The 21,971-nt window shown below is 41.9% G+C and overlaps 1 protein-coding gene across 1 annotated transcript in view; it reads right to left on the reverse strand.

Annotated features, from left to right (window-relative positions):
- Nucleotides 1-6,975: 6,975 nt before the first annotated feature.
- Nucleotides 6,976-21,971, reverse strand: part of LOC132086429 (neuroendocrine convertase 1-like) — a 28,374-nt gene continuing 13,378 nt past the window's right edge. Inside the window, exons 6-12 of the mRNA XM_059492100.1 lie at nt 15,604-15,816; nt 14,390-14,490; nt 13,156-13,389; nt 11,976-12,007; nt 11,647-11,780; nt 9,866-10,027; nt 6,976-7,712 (exon numbers count right to left, since the gene is read on the reverse strand). Coding sequence (XP_059348083.1) covers nt 7,356-7,712; nt 9,866-10,027; nt 11,647-11,780; nt 11,976-12,007; nt 13,156-13,389; nt 14,390-14,490; nt 15,604-15,816 — 1,233 coding nt within the window. The 3' untranslated portion in view covers nt 6,976-7,355. The remainder of the gene's footprint in view (nt 7,713-9,865; nt 10,028-11,646; nt 11,781-11,975; nt 12,008-13,155; nt 13,390-14,389; nt 14,491-15,603; nt 15,817-21,971) is intronic.

Below are 21,971 nucleotides of genomic sequence, written 5' to 3' on the forward strand. Positions count from 1 at the left end.
TGCAATGTGCAAGCATGATGTGTGGTGGCCATGCTTCTGAAAGGTGCTTCTGTAGGGTTTTTGAGCAGTGCAACAGGCTCAGCTGAGGAAATTGCCATTAGCTTTTCTGAGAAAGGTAAACTCTCATCATATCTAAAGGTAAGTACATGTTGATGACTGCTCCCAGAAATGGATAATGGCTTAGGCTCTCAGCTAGTATAAAATTACAGGGGTGAATTCAAAGAACCAAGCTCATTAACACAAACTGCAGAGCTGATGAACCTTGAATAGCTGGAAATGCTGGGCTTTGGATTTTATGATTAGGCTTCTGATAGGAAAGAGAGACATGAGAGATCAAGAAAGCCATTAATTCTGTCAAAAAACAAACAATATCTGACTCATCAGCATGAGCAGCAGGAAGATCTCTAAAATTTGTCCTTTGATGCCAGGGTACTGTAACAGAGCTGTTTGAATAAAGAGGATGGAAAAGTACAAAATGCACAAAATGTACACCTTTTGCCTGTCTTTGTGTCCAAACTGCCTTCTCTTTCTTTTCAGCTGCTGTGGAATAACACCCAAGTCAAATAATTTTCATCTGTTTTCATTTCTTGGGTATGTGAGTGCCTTCAGAGTGAGCCTTGCAGATTTAAGCCTTGCAGGCTCTGCAATTAATAACAAAGCATCTGTCTTCTGACTGTTCTGGATGCAATCTGTACAGCCCTATAATATGAAAATAAATTAACTTTATAATACACTGCACATGGTCTACCTTCTTATAAATGGAGAGCATCCCCTGAGCTTCCAAAGAAGAGTAAGGTCACACAGGTGTGAAATGACTGAACGTCTGACATGTTTGCTAAGGATGTGAAGTTATTATCTGACGTGTTTATTAAGGACTGTGTGGAAGTAAGGTCTCCAAATGCATGATGCTTGTCAGGGGCTCTGCAAGTGTTGTTTCCCTAATAAAGAGGGTTGTGCACACATTTCCCAGAGGGAAGGTGATTCACCATGCCAGGTTAAAACCCAGCACTCTGCAATGTAAGCAGCTCATGGGACTTGGTGGCACAGTGTATGGAAATCCAGGCATTACTCACTCACTCAATATGGGATTGCAAGGAGGTATTTGCAGTAATTGAGCAGAACTTTAGCATCATATCCCCCCTGTTCCCTGCAGAAGTACCATGCAAGAGTAATCCTTTCTGATTCAGCCAAGTGTTCAGGGAGGTACTTGATCCCATACACGCACTTAAACAGGACAGGAGACTGATTTAAGCAAGAAAATAGGATTAAGTGCAGGCTTAATGGTTTTGCATCACACGCAGCCTGTGCTTTAATGACTTTCCAAAGCCAAGAATGCCTTTTGTTTTCTGAATTGATTTTCCTCAAGCCTGGTGGGGTTGAGGAAGGAGAACAATCCAATTGCAGAGACAATATTGGACAGCGGTGGGAGATCCCTGCAAATTTTCTATAACCATCAGTGGACTGTAGTGCTCCGTTGTCTGAACACTCAGGGCAAGAGCTTCAGCCCAGCTTTACAAAAGGTGGACTCAGCATGGCTCAGCACCATCCTGGGAGCCAGAAGGGGGAAGAGATGATGGCAATGTTAACACAGCCTAACTGTAGACACATAAATTCAGTGCCTGAATGAAGAGTGTGATTCACAATTGCTGTATAGATCTGGAGACAGACAGTCTCCTCCATAGTGTGACTCAGAATGAACTCTGGAACATACAGACACTCTAAAGGAGGCTATGCCTATTAATTTTAAAGTAAATACAAATAAATATTCAAGGTATTATGAATACATCTTCCTGAAAAGCTTCAAATTCAATGCTCACAGTCTTGAAAGAATTTTGACTGGATGTTTTTGCTAGAGACTCAAGATCCTGTGTTTGCAGTGCCCAATACACACTTATTGGTTGTGTTACAAAGTCAGCAAAGTTTAACTGTCTAAACTGTTCAAAGACTCTTGCAGAATTATAGCTATCTTTTGCATTATAAGAGTAGAATTATTTTCCTGTTAGATCAATTGCAAAAACACAGAATTCTTTGGGAAATTATTTACCCCTAATTGCTAAAGGGACAACCAAACAAGCAAATCTCCCTTCTGTCCCACTCCAAAACAACCTGCACTATTAATACCACTATGAGGGAAAATCCAAGCTGAAATTTAGCTTTAAACTCTGTTTTACCAAATTAGTGCTGCATTTTCTTCCTTCCTGCTAAGAACTGTTACATTCTAGTATCAAGGAGACTTTATGTGAAGTTGTACATGGATGGGGTTGCTACATATGCACGTGTGTATTTTTCTATGTAAAAAAATGTAAGCAATGAACTGCATTCAGACAGCTTGATGCCTGAAACTCTTGGGTGAAGTGGTGTTTTTAATAACTACTGGTATTTTTCAAAAGGTTTCACTGAAGGGCAGTGCACCTCTCTGAAGTGAGGTAAGAAAAATACAATGTAAAAGAGGAGAAGCTCATAGCTGAGAGTTCATACTAAATCCTCAGTTTTTAATATGTCTCTCATGAGCAGTGAATGAGGGCGGAAGTAGCTGAGCTCCCTGTTGAACTGTGGGGCCAAGCTTAGTCCTGACATCCTGGATGTTTGTGGTGCTCTGCACCCCACCAACGTTATTCTGAAGAGAGGAATTAATTCAGTGGATCTAATGGGGCTGGCGTTTGGCTGTCCTCTTTTTCCAGCCTTTATGGATCTGTTTCACATGAGCCCTTTGTGCAGCAGCACAGGCAGGGCTGCACACCCCTGGTCCTAAGTGCACTTCCTTATCAGAATATATGGCACTGCATTATGCTGCATGTTTATGGTTTGAAACACTGCCTGGTAATGTGGCCATAGTCAAACAAAATGCTGCATGCAACAGCAACCAATTCATTTGTTTTAGGGAAAGAATATGACATCAGAAAGAAAGAGATACATGCTTAGCTACATTTGATTGGAGGCGGTCAAATAGCTGAAATGGCATATACATTAAGATATATTTTCCTGATAAACATTCACTTTCATATATTATCTATTTATTTTTCTCTGGTATCTTAATGGGGGACTTGGAACATATTAGATTTTTTTTTTCCAGTAGGCATTTAGTGCATTTCTGGAAACAAAATTTCTCATTCTTTCTGGTTACATTATTCTCACAAATGCAATAGGAGAAGTGATATTTTTAATTGGTACTTGTGTAATTAAATAGAAGAATGTTCACAGAAATTATCTTTATTAGTGCCTAGAGTGATTGGAGTTTGAACCTTTTCAGTCTGCAGTTAGAAATATTAGATAGCCAATTGATTCCAAGCAAAATACACATTTCTAGAGTTTTCCTTTTCTAAAACGCTGCTGTGAATGGAATGGTCCCTCAGAGCTTTGAAAATGGACTTCCTGAAAGGAAATACTTGATCAAACAGAAAGAGTTTAGGCTGTGCAGGTACTCTGTGTTGTATAATAATTCTTTGCTTTTCTCCCTATAATTTTTCTTCTGTAATTACTTTCAGAACTGTACTAACTCAGATGCCAACTTTTCTTCTGGAGAATTACAAATCCTCCAGATTTTTAATGTTTGGAAAACTGCAGTGGCAGAGGCTGGCTTAATGTTGCAGAAGGAGACTCTCAGGGACAGTGCAGTCCCTCCTGAGGCTCTGATGCACAAGGGGTTAATTGTGACTGTCACCTCCATAGTGTGATCTATGCACAAAAAAAAAAAAATATCAACGTTTAGGTTGATTTTTTTCGCCCTTCCTGTGAATGTGCTCTTTAAAAAACAGACCTCATCCTCATTTAATCTATGACACTAAGGTAATTCAATAAGAAAAACTAGAGCTAGCATTTTATTTGTAAGGCTCCACATTCTCTTTCTTAAATTAGCCTTCTATTTACTGAAAATGTTTATGCTTGTTTTCAGAGTGGAGAGGAAAGGGAGAAGTAAGAAAGAGGACACTTCATTAGAAATCTAAATTAACAAGTTTGGGGTTACAAGATGTGACTTAACAGAAACTCTGCTTGGAAAACTCAAAGCTGGGGAAGGTAGAAAGTTCAAATGCAGCATTTCAAAAGCCAGTCAACTTGAAGGAAAAAATACTGTTTAGTGTGGAAGCTAGGTACTTTGCTCTAATTTAGGCTTAGATTTCTCTCTTTTCTTAAAGCTACTTCAGAAGTTAATTTTCTGTGTACATTTACTGTCAGTATTTCTCACAAGGGAATGTGTCTGTTGAAATCACATTAAGAGTGTTTTAATTATCCTTAGGGCATTTGACAAAGAAGATTTTGTAAATGAGAGGTAGTTGGTTACACTGTTCAGTGTACAAGGGTTTAAGGGCTCTTTTTGCTGCCAATGTGAGTGGAGGGAACAACAATTATTTCAACAGTTTTCATGCAAGGAAGAGAATACCCATGTGTTTAACCTGACCCCCTGACTCTTTTTGCTGCATTATTTCATTTTAGTGCTTCTGACACACACATCTGTGTATTAAATAGGCAGAATTATTTTAATTGTCGGAATTAGAGACAGTGCTGCTGTCAGTGATGTCCACAGCAAACCTTACTTGGCTGCTGTTGTGAGAAGGAAACAAGTGAGTGTTCCTGCTGAAGAGATCCCTTGGAAGCCCTCATTCTCAGTACATTCCACATTTCTTTCCACCCAATCCTGATTATTTCCCCAAACCATTATTTTTCATTCTAAACTCAATTTCCCATTCCTTTTAAGTCAATAGCTTGACTTTATCTTGCTGTTTTCTTTACAAATGTTAAGACCACACACTGAGCACTGCTAACACATTGTATTATGCTACTAGTAGACAAATTTTAACATCACATCGCATGCATGTTGCAGTTGCTGTTGTAACATGCCTTTTAAAAAATATGTTTTATTGGATGAAATTGTCTCTTTCTCAAGAAAAAATCTGGTTTTTCAATATAATTTATTATGCCTTTTAAAATTCTCTCTGTTCAATAAAATCTTTGCTATATTATAAATACCTGTAACAAAAAGATAATTTAAAATTCTGAGAGAAAACTTTTTTTTTACTTTTACATTTTTCACAAAACCCACACAGGCACCAAGGAAAGACTAACAATAAAAATAATTTACTCCTATACAAGCTGATCTGGGTTGGAAACATTCAAAAGAGAGATTTTAAACTTGTAATCTATTGAAACTTTGGCTACAGCATAGGAACTGATCTTAAAACAAAGGAGGGTCTTTAGTTTCCCACCCTTTTAACCTGAACATTTCTTTCAAGGCCTGATGGAGTGTTGTTAGTACTTTCCTCCCTGTAATATACCTGAATGAGGACTAGCTAAATTTGTTGTTATCTGAGGGAACCAGCCTCTAAGCTTCATTGCACAGGACTAAAATTGGCCCTTACCTTGCCATATGAGCCTATTCTGAAAATTAAACATTAGTGAAAATAAGTGCTCTCATTCTGTAATAGCAGCAATTAGAAATTTTCATGGTTTGCTTGTTCATTAGTTATGCACTGCCAGAAAGCTTTTGCATGGAAAGGACAGCAAAGGGAAAAGCTTTCTGATCTGGACCACTTGCAGGAATTTTTTATTTTTTTTTTTAATGACTTCTCTTCCTAAGCAAATTTCTTAGTAGAGAGGGAGTGATTCAGTACCAGCAGCATTCAGTAGCAGAGATATTATCCTTCAACTGCTGACTAGAAGAATATTAAAGAATCCTTAAAACTGGCAAAAAGGCAGGCTAAGCCCAAGACAGGCATGAAGCCACGACAAAGAATGTTTTTTATATCTTACATTTGGTAAGAAAATTTTCAAAGTCTTTAGAGAAGTCCTTTTTTCCACAGAATTCTTAATTAGTTACAGTAAATAGGTTTACCTTTAAATTACAGGATTTAGTGTGAAGTTTGAAAAACTTTTATTTGAACTGATGGATTATGAGCAGAATGTAAAATTCCTGTCTTAGAGATACTTGCATAATTTTAAAGAATAGACAGTGAGAAAGAATCCAATCAAATATTTCTAGAGAGTCTACAAAACACATTTCAATAGTAGGTAAGAGGAAGAAAAGTAAAAAGCAGTCAGCACTTTTTTGGGTTTTCTTTAGTACTTCAATGAGATAACTATCCCCTAGGAATCTTCATTTCCTTGTTCTAGATCCCCTAGCTTTTCTGAGCCTCCAACATGGCTTTTTTTTTTTTTTTCATTTATTAGAAGCAAAATAATATATAATTTTGACTCTAATTAAAGAGGTATGTATGGAAAACTGCTAATGTTAGGGGGTTACTTACCCTAGTTGTTTTCTGACAGCCACCTCTGCCTCACAAACTCTTCTTACCACTCCACATTCCATGCTCACCCTTCTCAGGGTACTGTTTGTTTTTTTATTTAAATCTCAGACAATTTTGCCTCGTCTTCCTAGAAATTTTGGGAATTTTAGAGTCTTTGGGTGGACTTTTCTGCAACAGTCTCTGGCTGCTTGCAGATGTAGGCATCTCAGAAGGCAGCCTTGTACTGCTTTGGAGACCTGACTGAGGCTCCACGGGTCAGAGGTTGGAGCCCAAAGCTCAAATAATTGGCACAAACAGGTCAGTGCTCCATCAGGGGATGCATAACTCGTGAAAAGAAAGCCAAGTACTCTGAAGTGAGACTCTGCCCTCATTGAACACATGGGGTCTAGAAAGACCATAATTCAGGCACTTCACTTGGGTAAGTTCCAAGCCTGCTGGAGAGAATGCCATCCCATGGTCTGGGATGCCTCCACGGCGGCTCTTTTTTAATTTGGGTGTTTCTGTCTGTATCTAAATTGTGAATAACTTCATCAGTGTTCACCGATGCCCCAGTCCAACCCCAGCCTCCCAGATGTTCCTCTACAGGAGAACAGAAGGGCAAGGGAGCGTTTGTTTGGAGGAGGAACAAAACACCTATGACGGAAGCAGTACTGGCTGCAAGTATTAAATCGGAATAAATGACAAATATAACAAAGACTGCAATATTCATGACAAATCCATGGATGAGAATATATCCCCATAGCTTTGGCAGTTTGGTTCAAAACTGCTTGGTAATTCAGATTTTGAATTCTACTGCATGCTTAAGTGAAGAGGGTGGAAGAATAAGCAATGTGAAAATTGTTTAAAATAGAGTATTAGGGTTTTCAGGGGAGTACTACTGCATTTCATGCCTGAAAGGGCAAATCTACTCTGAAGAAAGGTTTTGAAAAAAGATTATACTAAAAAGTGTAATTTTCCTGTCTTATCCCCTTACACCCGTTTTTCCCCTCCTTGATATTTGTATTAAATATGAAGCAATCAAAGCAGCAATCACACAACTAGAGTGTACACAGACTTTGGAAAAAAAACTACAGGTGGGGAGAACGAATATTTCCAACTCAGTGCCATACCCTACAGTTAATTTCCCTCATTTATGATATCAACCAACGCTTGCAGCAGTTTATCATCTCTATGCTTGTAAGGTTTGTCATTGTAAAAAAGATCAACGTAGTCACTGTACAGACTTTCTTCTGAGCCTCTTAACTGGGAGGGCTTGTTCAATTTTCTGAGGGCTTGATAGAAGTGTTCGTATGGAATGTTTAACTTCTCGCTTGCAGTCTTTTTTGGCAGCTGCTTCTGATCCATCTGCCTGCTAAAAGCACTTTGCAGTAAATGCAGCATGGCTTCTGAAGGGGTTTTATCTTCTGCTTTGTCACTGCTGGTGTCTTCTGTGGCCTTGGGTTTTTCACTCAGGCTCTCCAGTGTGGTATGGTCCTAGAACACAGATTAGCATGAAAAAAGGTCAGGTGTCAATGAAAGACTGACTGGATTAAGGCTTGCTCTGGATGGTGATCTCCACCTGTGTGTGGGAAAATGTCATTTTTTCATTCAGGAGCCTCTTGGGCATCTAGAAAACAAGTAGACCATTATCAATGATGCCGAATTTTGCCCCAAAAGGCGAGAATAACTGCTTAAGAGACTCAGCCTAAGTCAGATAAGCAGAAGGTATTTTATTACGATGCGTCAGAGAAATCACAAAATGGATTTCTAAATTATGTACAGCAAAAGCGGGTTTTTATACAATTTTAAACAAGGATTACATCATTTATTACATGCATATTCATAGGCAGGCGGAGTCTTCCGGGAATTCTTGGTCTTCCTTAGTTAAATTTTAAGCTTTTCCTAATTTGGTCTTCTTCCTGTTATCCTTGGCATGTTTTTCCATGACTTAGCTGAAGTAACTGTTGTACTTGGCTTGATCCTAACGGGTTGGCAGGTCACTTTAACTTATTGGCTTCCACTTCTTCTTCTTCAAATATTCTAATTCCAAAGTTTCTTCTGTGAGTGTATTTTAGATTACCTATCCAAATATTGTGAGTGTATTTTTACATTGCCTTATCTAAGTATCTGATCAAAGTTATTCCTGAAAGTGTATTTTAGGTTATTTATTAACTGCTGCAATTCCCTTAATATATTTTTGAGTGTCTTTTAATTCTTTTATTTTTCAGAAGCTATTAACCATTATAATAAATGGCTTCATCAACCGAAACAAACTTTTGAAAGTACTACACTGTAAAAAATATCAAATCCTCCCGCAATACAGGCATTTATAAATTCAGATTCCACAATACAGGCATTTATAAATTCAGATGGCAAAATACAACATTTCATTTTATACATATTATAGTATTTGGATTTGTCCCAGTCTTAGGAAATAATTCTTGTGTCATGAGACACAGCACTCTAAATGAAGGAAACATAAAATGCAGTGGTGATTGCAGTTCTGATTGTGCCTTGTACTCTCAGGAAAAGGATGGACGCAGTGTTTCCCTGAAACCTTCTCTGTAGATGATCTCACCTGAGAAAAAGGCAGTGAAGTATGGCAAATGGGTGAGCATAACACAAACCTAGGAGACCTTGGAAGGCCAATCCCAAGTACAGGTTCACAGAGCAGCTGGTGAGAGGCATGATCTTATTTCAACACTAGTATATGCCTGCGGAGCTTCCTCATTCAAACCAGAATGGCATTTCTAACTGAACACTCATTTTATCTTCATGTAATTTTTACCATGTCCACCCATTTTCTACTACAGCAAATGCTGAATCCACTTTTACTTTCTTCCAATTTTTTTTTTTGCCCGCAGCTGCCAGACCTGGGGACATTTATGTAATGGATTTAGAGACCATTATCACACTCACCTTTCATAACCTGTCTGAGGAAGGTTAAACTATCTGTGCTTTATGGATGTCCTAATTACTTAATGGGGAGACAATTTGATGTGATGGGATTATTTTCTAATGCTGTTGACATAGTCAAGCACTATGAAAATGTGCATTACTACCATCCTGTGCATCCTGCAACCCAGGGTCACCCTGCCTTGTTGTATTTTTAGAGCACTGCTATCTGTAGGGTAAACAGGGGGTGCTAAAGGATCTGGCAGCAACAGATCCACTGGGCCAAACCTTTGAATCAAAGAGTCCCTGATTTTTCTCAAGCCTTTTGTTTCTGAAATTCCTTGCAAACTCACTGGAAGCTCTCCAGCAGGAAAATTTCCTTTAGAATGTGACACTCGTTTTCAGTAGAATTACATCAATTTAGTGTGTCTGTCAGAGGTGTCTTCCTCCCTCCTTCCACCACTCAGCTGCATTAGCCACAGAGTTCCTTGCTTTGGGAGCAATTTCCTGTTATGATCCCAAATTCCTTACATTTTGCAATTTGAAGGAGAGACACATAAAAATATTAGTTGTTGACATGGGCAAAATTACAATATACACTCAAAACCAATCAGGAGTTAGATGAAATGAATACAAAATAAATATGTGTCTTCTTACTAGGCAAAAAAAAACCCCAAAAACCTCACCAAAAAAAACCAACATTTTTTTATACACTGAAAAACATGTAAGGAATAAATGCAATACAACTCTACCTCCACAAGATCCGTCATCTTCTCCACTCCTCTTCTGTCATTCTGCACAGCATTGTAGGATGTATACACACGTGGCTGCTTCATGTGCTCGGGCTGGGTAGCAGTGCCACGCAAAATCAATTTCCAGTTTACAATCCTCCCCTCATTTTGTATTCGCCTGGACTGAAAAACAAGCATGGCATCAGAATGGGCTCTCAGGACATAAAAGAGCAAAATACACACTTGAATGCAAAGTACACAGAAGCGACCAAAGCAAATTATCAGGCTTTCAATACCTACCTATGGAGTATGATTCATAAGCACAAAAACCCCAGATGTAGTAGAGACAGAGTATATTAGAATGTGGGATTTAATAAAATAGCCTAACCACATAAAATATTCACATTTTAATGTAACATAATTATTAATTCATCATGTAAGCATCAATGGAATTTTGTCATAACACAGAATACTAGAAGTTACTGAAGCAGTATTTTGCATTATTACAACTTGTTCACTAGGCTGTTCCTTGGTCATTCCTTATAAAACTTAACATTGGAAATGGCAATGTAGAATACTATTCTTTTTTATTATGTGGTGTACAACAGCAATCTGAAATACAGTGTGTGGAAGAAAGCAGCAAATGTTTATTTATAAATTTTGGTGGCAGTAGAAATAGAAGTGGAAGTAGAAATAGAAGTAGAAAGTGGAAGAGACAAGTAGAGAAAAAACTAGAGAAAAAACCTACAAGGTGAGGATTGAGTGTATTATGCCTTGAGGACAAAAATCTTGCTTTATTGTAAGTTTCAGGAAGCTCTCACTTGAAATGAGGGCTAATTGACAAACAAAATGCTCTTCTCAACTTTGTTCCACAAAAATGCATTCAAAGAGCAGGATATCTGTAACCATGGGGCTATCTATGAGCCTGCAGCATTAACACTACACTGCTGATGGTAATATTTACTCCCAGTGCCTTGTCCATCTGCTCAGCTCTTGGCAACACCCTCCTGTTTACAATTTGAGGCCAATAGGGGCTGAAGGCTCGGTGTCCAACAGGAAGCTTTCAGTTTTTGGCAAGATCTGAGCCTTAAGGACAAGCTTATTAACAGACAACTTCAATGAGTGAGCTTGATCACTCTCTCTTTGAAGGGAATTCTTTTTCAGTTGCCTACCAAGCAGCTTAATTCTGGTGTCTTGCTGTTCTAATCCATATTCCCCAGGTAGCTTTAGTGAACTGATTTATTTCATATCTGTAGACTACTCAGCTTTAATCCTTAAGCGTTGTTCAGCACTAGATACTCTCAGAAAGAAATTAGGGGAATGTATACATCAGAATAGATCACTGAGATCCCCCAAAAAATCATTAATTCAAAAGGTTCCCAGGTAATGAAAGCTATGTATATGGACCAAAAGAAGACTAGATCCATGCTGTGCTCTTCTCTGCAGAAAAGAATTTCCAGTTAACCATGTGTTAATTTCATTTAATATTTCTATCCAAGAATCAAAGAAAACTTTATCAAGTGATTAATTTTGGTGATATGTGTCTGAAAAAAACAAGCTTGAAATTTTTTTAGAGGTATGGGCTAGTGAAATGGGAATGGGGCGTTGCATATATGTAAAGAACAAGAAAATTTGACCCTACCTTTTTTCTTTAATCCTTAACCCAGCTGGATATCGTCAATAGCCTCTCATAATCTTGCTTAATGAGCAGGCTCATTACTCAATGTGCTTTGTAGTGATGAGTGATCATTTAATCTGTTTTAGCTCCCAAACACAGCTAGTTAGCATACAGGCATACTCACCATATCAGTAATTCTTAAAATCCAGGTGCCTGCTGGATTTTCCCCCCACGTGTGGACAGACATGAAGTCCCAGTTCTTGAATCCATTGGGAGATTTGTCCCTCTCTCTCTCAGCCAGTAAGACAGTGCTGGTCCCTGTGTGGGTGCAAGATCAACACTCTGATTGTCCATGTGCTGCCTGCTCCTACTTTTCATATTTGTCAGCTTTGCACACTGCCTCGAGCAGAGGTGACCTGGAAAATACACTGCTCAGCAGTGCCTCCTTTAGCAGTGGCTCCTGTCATTATTTTTACAGCAGTGCTTAGGAGTGCACAAGCTGTTAGGTCGCACCAAGAAGGTACATCTTGTTCAGTGTTCTATCTCTGGCACGAAAAGGTAGTGAACACAAGTAAAAGAAGCATAAGGAGAAGATGTCAGGCACAACCAGTCTTTCCCACCGATGAGCTGTTCAAGAAACTTCTGAAATGGAAGTTTTGAAGGTAAAACTCATACAGTATTATGAAACCACTACAGACTTGTCATGATTTCTTCACTGGTTAAGAGATTTTTTATTTTCGTGACTGGATGTATATTGTTACAGCCTGGTCCTCCAACAGGGTGAAAAAATGCATTTGCATTGTTATTATTGCAAAAATGCTGCAGCTCATAAAGCATTTCTGCAGCAAAAGAGGTTCCACTGCACAGGAGAAATTTTGTTTGGCTTGTTTATGTATAAGAAAAAAAGCAAGGGAGCAATATTTACATAATAAGGAGCAGAGAAGCCCCAAGGAGCCTTGTCACAATTTATAAATATATTTAAAGGCAACACCATAAATATAGAAAAAGAATGACATACATGGTATACATGGTATAATTTCAGCCATTGAAACTGATATTTTTTTTCTGGAAAAAATCCATATGCCAACATGCAGAGACAAAAAGAGTCTAGGTATCCTTATTGATTAACCAGCCCAAGGAGTAATGATAATTAATCTATCTGTTCAGGTTCACTGTGATGTTGGCATGTGGCTCATAAGACTTTTCAGTGAGCCTTTGACAGATTTGTGTTTCATAAGAGAAATGCTGCAGACATTACTAAACTTAAATATATCACCTTGATTACAACATATACAAGCCTGTCACAGGAGAAGAATTGCTAAGACCCATTACAGACACTTTTATTTTTAAAAAATCTTTGTGAGACATCAGTATCTTTTCATCTCTCTTCTGATGGTTGTCTAAAATTCACAGCCTTGCTGATTGGGCTCAGCCTCATGGTATCATTCTTTTATACACTGTCTGCACAAGCAGATATAATAATCTTAGTCTTTGTTAAGGCTTCATGCTAGTAATTTCCATCAGTCTTACACTAAAAAAACAAACCAAGAAGCAATGTTGCTTGCCTGCCTCTGGGGAATACAGTCTGGCAAAACTAAATGAATCAAAAGAAGTTCCTTATTTCTGTTCAGAGCAATCTGTGAAGAATATGATCCTTCAGGCTTTATTACAATAGGTAACTGCAAATCCTTACCTGGGTTCAAAGCTCTTGTCTTTGACAATGCACTCTCTCTTTTCTGGTACACTTTTCCATCTCTTGGGATCAGCTAAATCCACCAAGGCATTGGTGTTGAATAGCCCAAACCCGAATCGGCTGTTGACCATCAGTCCTGCTCCATTCTTTTTCCATCCTGGATTTCCAGCCAGTGGGTCATATTCTGAGGTCCACACTACCAAGTGCTGCATATCCCTCCACATTAGATCTGGGCTGTTTGGAAAATGCTCCTGGTTAGTTGTTTCAGGGCTATCTATCATTTTTCCATCAATTATTAGACTGAAACAGAATGTGCTTCAAATGCATATGGCGTCCCACTGCTTTATAACACACAGCATTTTGCACTTATCCTCACAATACCTCTCTGGGAGCACAAGATTTCTGTGTCCATGAAGAATGGGTATCTAGCAAGAGTCCAATCCTCCAAAACAATTTGGGTATTCAAAGTTAGCTAGCAACACTAGAATTTTCTACCTCACTTTTTAATGCCAGGACTTTGAAAACTGGGTATTTGATTCCATCTGTGACTCACTCTACTCTTTAAAAATCTGATTTTTAACATCTAATATTTCATATAGGCTCATGTCATCAAAGGGATGTGCAGTAGAAAATGGAGCTGAATCTACATAATACAAGCATTAAACCTGTGCACTATTGCCTGAAGTGTTTTCTGTGAAAAAAAGTCATTGTCCCATCCTTTCTTAGCTTCCCCAAGGCCTAAATTCTGACTACCTGCCCTACAGCATCCAAACCTGCCTGCTCCCTTCCTGCTCTGACAGACAAGCTTGGTCACCTTCTCTTTTATGCCTTGTCACTGGCAGAAATTCTTCTGCACATTTGCTGAGGCTTAGCTTAAACTCCTGCAGCCCATTGTCTTCAAATCACATTCTCCTGATTCCATGTGCACACTCACTTTTAGATGCATCTGACCAGAAATCAGTAAATGCTGTTGCCAACACACAAACACACAAAATATTCCTCAGTCATCATGATTTATTTGCATTGGTTCTGCTTTTCTAGGAAGGTGTTGGGGCAAGTAGCTGCTCATTTTTTAGTCATCAGCCTGAGCAAACAAAAAGTGGACTGACTTTTGCCTGACTGATAAAAAGTGGAGTTGCAGTATGAGGTAGTGCCTCTTACAGCAGGCATTTTGGGAAAGTCAGTGGGGTGGCTGAGAGAAAGAAGTTTCAAAGGTGATGGTGTGACATCTTACTTTGCTTCTAGCGCCAGAGCAAAAATTCCTGCTGCCAGAGGTGCAGATGCAGAAGTCCCTGTGTGAGTTTCTGTACATTCATTGTGAAGATCAACACTTGTCTGACAGAAAACAATAAAACTTACCAAAAAAAAAGAAAAAAGAAAAAGAAAAAAAGCATAAATAAACAGTTGTAAATACTGTAGTATCCATACTTGCAAACGCAACTATGTGTCCTTTACTTGGTGCGTATTAATACACTCCTCACAGCAAGAAAAAGGGATGAGTGTTTAAATCTGTTCATATTTCAATCCACTCTTTTTACTTCAACTATAATTTTAGTATCAAAACGTTTTTTGTTGGAACAAAATACTCCCACTCTGAATATCTTATTTTAGTCTAAAGGTTTCACAATAAGTGTTTCAGCCTTACTGGTGATTCATGAAAACAGATCATTGTGTTGGGCCTAGAACATTCAAAATTACTGCTTACTAGGAAATTACTCATAGGATTAGCATTGGTGTTCTGCTCCCTCTTCAGCAGAAGAACTATAATTTGTAATGAATAAACACCAAACTCATCAGCCCATTTATCTAAATCTTGCCTATAAAGAGAAGCCACATAGTAAGGACTGATCTCCAGCTAACTTGGAATGACGCTGTTTTAATCACCATCAGTGCAGTGCATTGTAAAATTAACATGAACCAGGGCTGGACAGAAATTACAGGTATTTCAGCACTATTGTGCCACACCAATTTTCTTCAGCACAATTAAGGAAGGCACACAGACTGGCATGCCTGCTTGCCGAGTTTGGAAGGTTTGGAGCCACTCACTGTGGTTGCTGTCCCTTGCATTAAAAAATGTAATGACAAGGTAGAGCAGCGGCCCTGACATCACAGATTTTATTTTTGCTCTAAATCTCTCTTCATTTGCCCTTTGTGAAGAATAGTGCCATATCAAAGCATACAGAGACCACATTCATACACAAACCGCAGACAAATTCAGCACATTGATTTGACTGCATCGACACAATGATTTCATTTAACCATTGCTATAAGGTAGAAGAATAGAGGAATACAATCACCTTTTGGATCGCAGATCCCTTAAATTTTCCAAAAGGCACTAACCACAAAACATAAAGCAGGCACTGGAAGCCAAGCATTTAGGATGTTTTGTTTATTATTTGCATATATCATACTTTTCTGTTTGTTCTGAAACTGGTAAAAACAACTTACAATTCTTTGGTCAGTGTAATCCCCGCTGCTGTATGCTGTGGCCAGAGTTGAGGAGCACTTCTCTGCATACCAGGGAGAGAGCCCTTGCTGAGAAGCACTGCTAATGGAGATGGTGTAGATGCTGTCAGTGTAACCATCACAGTTGCAGTTGTCACCCTGGCGACCTCCGTTCCCTGAAGCCCACACGAAAATGGAGCCTTTCCCATTTCGGCCCTAGGAAAAAAAAAAGGAAATGAACGGTTATCAAAGATATTTCAGATCTCAGAATGTATCCTTAACAACTCCTTTCCCCAAAAAGCCTAATATAGCAAACATAGAAGAGGAGCAATTCCCATAAGCACTGTGGAAGACAGATATTACCGCGCCCAACGTGGGGCGCGGTTGGTGAGAGAGAGATGGTGAATCTTGTATCTTGATCAGAAGGCTTGATTTATTAAGATATATATATAATACATTATAGTTATACTAATAAGAATATAGAGAGAGGTTTTGCAGAGCAGCTAGGCTAGCTAAGAATAGATAGAAACGAATCCACAACAAAGCTGTGGCCAAGGACTCAGTCCCCTGGCTTGCACTGGTGATTGGCTCTTAATTATAAACATAGAAAATGAGCCAATCAAGGTGTTCCTGTTGCATTCCCCAGCAGCTGATAATAATTGTTTACCTTCTCTTCGGGGGCCTCTGGCCTCCCGAAGACGCAGAAATCTGAAAGAAAGGATTTCTGTGGAGAAATGTCTGTGACATCTCACCTTTATAAATTGTATAAAAAAAAAAGAAAAATGCTGATGTGGAATGAACAGGAAATTCCTTCACCTATAAAATATAGAATACTCACAAATCACTAAAACAATCCTACAATATAAGAAAAATTGCAAGAAACAATGCAAAGAGAATTCAAGTCCATGCAGCTGAGTTTCAGGAACAGTCCAAGAGCCGAAGTTGTTTCCCTTGGAATATCTGAGAGTCCTTTTGGTCCTGAAACAGACTTCTGCAAAAGAGTTCCATCAATAGTTATCAAAAACCATTGACAGTCTTAATACAATTTTAAACAATTTGAAACAACTTGAAGAATTTTGAAATGTCCTTTCTGCTGGCCTTTCAGTGCTTCAGCGCTTCAGAGCTGCTGCCCAGTATTTTCAATCTTTTTTATTTAATTTTTAATTTTTTTTTTTTTTTTTTTTGATCGAAAAGCAAAAAGAAGCAGCAACCGAGCAGAGCAGTGCCAGAGAAGGAAAGGCCCTGGGGGCCCTGGCCCATGCTGGACCAGGTACCACAAAACTGGCTCACAAAGGGGGACCCGGACCGGTAGGACAAACCAGAATCCCCAAAAACATAAGGAGGCCTCGCAGTGGGCCCGGCCCAGAAATTTACTGAGCCAAACGGCCCAGGCCAAACCCATAAGGAAGGCTGTGCATATCCACAGGCCTGAACCCAGCTGCCAGCACAATGGCAGCACGGGTAGTGAGACGCTTCCTTTCCCCTAAACCACTAAAGCATGCCAGCAGCAGGGAAATAGAAGCCTTCCCCAGCAATCCCATCTGGGGTCTGGAGATGTTCGTTTCCCACAGCAAAACAGCTATGGTCTCCTCCAACTGTGCCCTCTCCCTCTGCAATGCATCGGGTTTGTCTCTCATCCGCCCCGTGGCATCATCCCCATCCCCTCCGGGCTGGGGATCAAAGGCAGAACTCTCTGGATGCACCTGCCCCCCCATGCCACTAGGACACAAGAGAGGCGGCGGCCTCCATGGGACAATCCCCGAAAAACCACCCCCCAAACCGCCGAGAATGCTGATCTTAAAAACAGGCAGCTGGACTGCCACAACAGTCAGCTGGCGGGCAGCCCCCGCTCCATGGAAGGAGAGACCCCCCGCCGGGGCGACTGCTGGGATGTCCGGTGGAAGCAGCGGGGAGGGAGCCGAAACTGGGGAGGGAACCGCGCTGAGCGTGGGATCCGCCGCGAGCTGCTCCGAGGGTCCCGCAGGTTCAACGGCGTTTTCTGCCGCTGACTCTGGGACTGTCTTTGCTTGAAGCGGCGGGGATGCGCGGGAACACGCCGCCGCCGCGTCCCTTGGCTCTGAAAGCGGCAGCAGGCACGGCAGCAGCAGAGCCGGGAGAAGCGGCGGAGCGTCGCTGTTGCTTAGCAACAGGTCAATCACCAAAAGCGCTGTCTCTTCTGCCTTCTCCGACACAGGCTCTGGCGGGGGCAGGGAGGCCGGTGAAACCGCGGGCGGGACCGCCTGGAGAGGCGGAGACGGGATCTCCTGGAGTGACAGCTCTAGCAGGGCCATGGAGGAAACCTCAGAGACCGGTGCCGCCCCCATGTCTGAAGGCGGAGTCTGAGAGGCCGGCTGTGGCTTGAGCGGCCGCTCCCATCCCCCCGGAGAGAGAGAAGGGGGGGGAGGAGGAGACTCCATCTGAGCATGCTCCGGAGCAAGAGTAAAAAAAACTTCTTCGGGCCGCGAAGTTTCAGCCCCCCCCGCCGCGAAGCAGTGGGGGGAAAAAAGCCCAAAGTCATCACCCACCGGGTCTTCTGCCAAGGGCGGTGGAAACGGAGCCTGGCCATAACAATTAGAGATCCATTGAAAACAAGCTGCTCTGTGTTTCAGGACTGGGAAAAGCTTTATAAATGCTGGGTAGATAGAAGGCAACACGCGTCCCTCAATGTAGACACGCTGGATAATGGAGTCCATGCACTCCCAGACAAAAACATCTAAAGTATATAAGACATCAGCAAAGAACCCAAAAAGCTTTGCCCATCGAAAGAATTCATAGATATCTGTTTCTGACAAAAGGAAACCGTCTTCCCTGCACCAATATTTCCAGAGGGCCATGAGTTTCTTCTCTGAAGGAGTAAAATGAACCACGTACTTCAAAGGGTATCTCCCCCATATAAACAGCCATAATTTTCTTGCGGCTGAACCCTCAGGGATAGAAAAGTGAACAGTACCTTTTTCAAGAATCCAGCTTGCTCTGGCCAGCTCCACAGGTCTGCTGCTCTTTTCCATCATCTTTCATGATGGTTTTCCAGAAGAAAGTTCTCTTTGTGGTCAGCCTTGGCTGTGAACTCTGTCCAAACCAGGATCGTCGGTTCTTCAGCTCCTGGCTTGAATCCACTTTCTGAGGTCACTTCAGAGCAACCCTCAAATGCTACACATACAGGATTTTTACTCAGTGCAGCAATTTTGCTCCTCTGGTCTTATCAGATTAATCTTTGCTCTTACACGAGGGGTCACCAGATATTACCGCACCTGTGTGGGTGCAGCTGGTGAGAGAGAGACGGTGAATCTTGTATCTTGATCAGAAGGCTTGATTTATTAAGATATATATATAATACATTATAGTTATACTAATAAGAATATAGAGAGAGGTTTTGCAGAGCTGCTAGCTAAGCTAAGAATAGATAGAAAAGAATCCACAACAAAGCTGTGGCCAAGGACTCAGTCCCCTGGCTTGCACTGGTGATTGGCTCTTAATTATAAACATAGAAAATGAGCCAATCAAGGTGTTCCTGTTGCATTCCCCAGCAGCTGATAATAATTGTTTACCTTCTCTTCGGGGGCCTCTGGCCTCCCGAAGAAGCAGAAATCTGAAAGAAAGGATTTCTGTGGAGAAATGTCTGCGACAGACAGAGACAGAATAAACCCGCTATTTGCAATATCCCACTGCTCACCCTACAGCCCAACTCTTGATCTCATTGGCCTAGGTTTAGTGCTCCTGATACAGCAGCTTTCCTCAGGTTCTCAAGTTAAAAACAGAGTATGGGTTCAATGAGTAACTTTTTCTATATGCTGCTGTTTGATCCTCATCATTTCTAGAAAAAAATGTCTTAAAAAATAAAAAAAAGGCAAGTTTATCAGAGCTTATTTAATTTTCCTTTCCTCAAGGAAGATTGATCCTCAATCTTGCGTTGAGGATCAGTTCGGCTACCAGCTCCTGTGGCCTTGTCATTCTTTTGGACCAATGGTGGCTGAGAAAGACCCACTCTATGATTAAAAGCTTATCTCTTCAGCCCTGGTCCTTCAGGCTTCTGTCCCACTGATGGATAATGCCATGGAGGTGTGGCAACTTTCCCAGTATGATAAATTTGAATGGCAGGCCCGGATGGTAGTGGTGGGCCTGCCTGGCCGAAATAGCTTTTTGGATCCTTTCCAGTGCTAACCGAGCCTCTGGGGTGAGACTCCTAGGGGAACTAAGCCCCTCTCCCCCTTTCAACAAATTGAAAAGGGGGGCCAGGTCTTCGCTGGATATACCCAGCCAGGGTTTCACCCAATTTAAAGACCCACACAGCTGGTGAACATCCGCTAGAGTCTGGACTTTAGTCCGAATTGCCAATTTTTGCGGCACAATGGTCCACTTTGTGATTTCAAGGCCCAGGTACCTCCAAGGTGGCATCCTTTGAATCTTGTCCTGCTGGAGCTCAAACCCTGCAGCAACCAACGCATTGGTTTTTAGGTCAAGCGCATGGGCAAGCAGATCATCCTCGGGTGCCCAAACGAGGATGTCGTCCATGTAGTGATGTATCACGACGGCATCCCCGAGGGCTGTATGAATGGGGAACAGCAGAGAAGCGACATACCACTGACAGATCACCGGCAAATTCTTCATTCCCTGTGGGAGGACCCACCAGTGATAGCGCTTGGCTGGGGACTCACGGTTGATGGAGGGAGCTGTGAAAGCGAAACGCGGGGCATCATCAGGGTGTAGAGGAGTTTGGAAGAAGCAGTCTTTGATATCGATAACAGCCAGATTCCAATTTTGGGGGAGCATTGCTGGGGAGGGCATCCCTGGTTGGAGAGACCCCATGTCTAGAATATGTGCATTAATTTGGCGGAGGTCGGTCAGGAGCCGCCACTTATCTTTGTTGGGCTTCTTGATTACAAAGACTGGAGAATTCCAGGGAGACATAGTCTCCACTATGTTGCCCCTAAGTTGCCCTCCTGAATGAGCTCGGTGAGTGCCTTCAATTTTTGTTTGTTAAGTGGCCACTGCAAGACCTGTACTGGTTCATCAGTCTGCCATTCCAGCTTCCAGGTCTGGTGCTCCTCAGTGGCCACTGCCCAAAAAACCTGGGGAGCCTCTGGAAGGTCAGTTTTGGCTCCCCACTGGGCTAGGTCTCTCCCCCAGAGAAGCTCGGTGTAATCCACTACGAACGGACGTACTGGAGCCAAGTGCCCGTCTGGCCCTGTAATTTCCACAATGCTCCTAGATTGTTTCACCAATTGGAGCCCTCCTACACCTTGAATGGTTCTGGCTGCGTTCTGCAAGCCCCAATGTGATGGCCACTTCTGAGACGGAATGATCGTCACATCTGCCCCTGTGTCTATAAGACCCCTTATGATTTTACAGTCCCCGCCCAACGAGAGTTGACATGTTAGGCGGGGCTTCTCCCTCCCCACTACTTGCGCCCAGGCCACTGTCGGAGGTGATGAATCTTCAGATGACTTGGTCCAGTGAGTCTCATGTGGAACTGGGATGGCCTGGGCGATGACCTGACCTTTGGGGAGGAAAAGTGGGGGTCAGACACAGTACAGCCCTACCGCGAAACTGTCCTGGTCTGTGGTGACCAGTCCTGGGACGATGTAAAGGTCTTGCTGTGTGTGCTTTGTGTCCCCGACAATGGTCCACCTGCAACGTCCTAACTTCCTCCAGCGACCGGAATGTTGGAGGTCAGCAGACACCAGCTGAATATCACTATTAGGGAGGTGAATTTCTCTAGTGAGCTGCAGCCTGTATGGGGAAGCAGACAACCAGGTGGTAAGTGCAGGTTGGGGTGGAATACCACAGGTGCAATTTGTCAAGTCCGATATTAAATACGACAAGTCCGGTAGGGCGTGTGGTGGCTCTCCCTTCTTTCCCCCCTCCCCGCCAGATGTTACTGTGCCCGCCACATTTCTGTCATCGTGCAGGGAGGGGCTGTGCTCAACGACTAGTTTTTTTGTTGTTTTTCTCCCTCCTCCTCCTTCCTCCTACATTCCAGGAACTTTTGCCTCATGGGACACTGCGGCATCCAGTGCCCCATCTTCCTGTACAGGTGGCAGGGATGGGTGGCCGTGGTCCTCCTGCTGGACCCGGTGTTAATGGTCCACTGGTGGCTGCAGCTTCGGCTTCTGGGAATTCCTCGAATGGCAGTTTGGCAAAGGCGACTGATGTTCAGCAGAGGCGAGCCTTGGGGTCTTGCAGGGGAACCTTCCTTGCGCACGCCTCAATCATCTTCTCGATGGTCGGCTGTGGGCTCAGAGGGAGGGACCGGATGGCCTCCCTACACGCCGCATTGGCGTTCCGGTAGGCCATCTGTCTTAACACTTCTTCCCTTTCCTTGTCTCCTGGAACATCTGCACCCACAAACTGATAGAGACGTTCTACGAACG

This window comes from Ammospiza nelsoni, chromosome Z (assembly GCF_027579445.1).
Source record: "Ammospiza nelsoni isolate bAmmNel1 chromosome Z, bAmmNel1.pri, whole genome shotgun sequence".
Lineage (NCBI taxonomy): Eukaryota > Metazoa > Chordata > Aves > Passeriformes > Passerellidae > Ammospiza > Ammospiza nelsoni.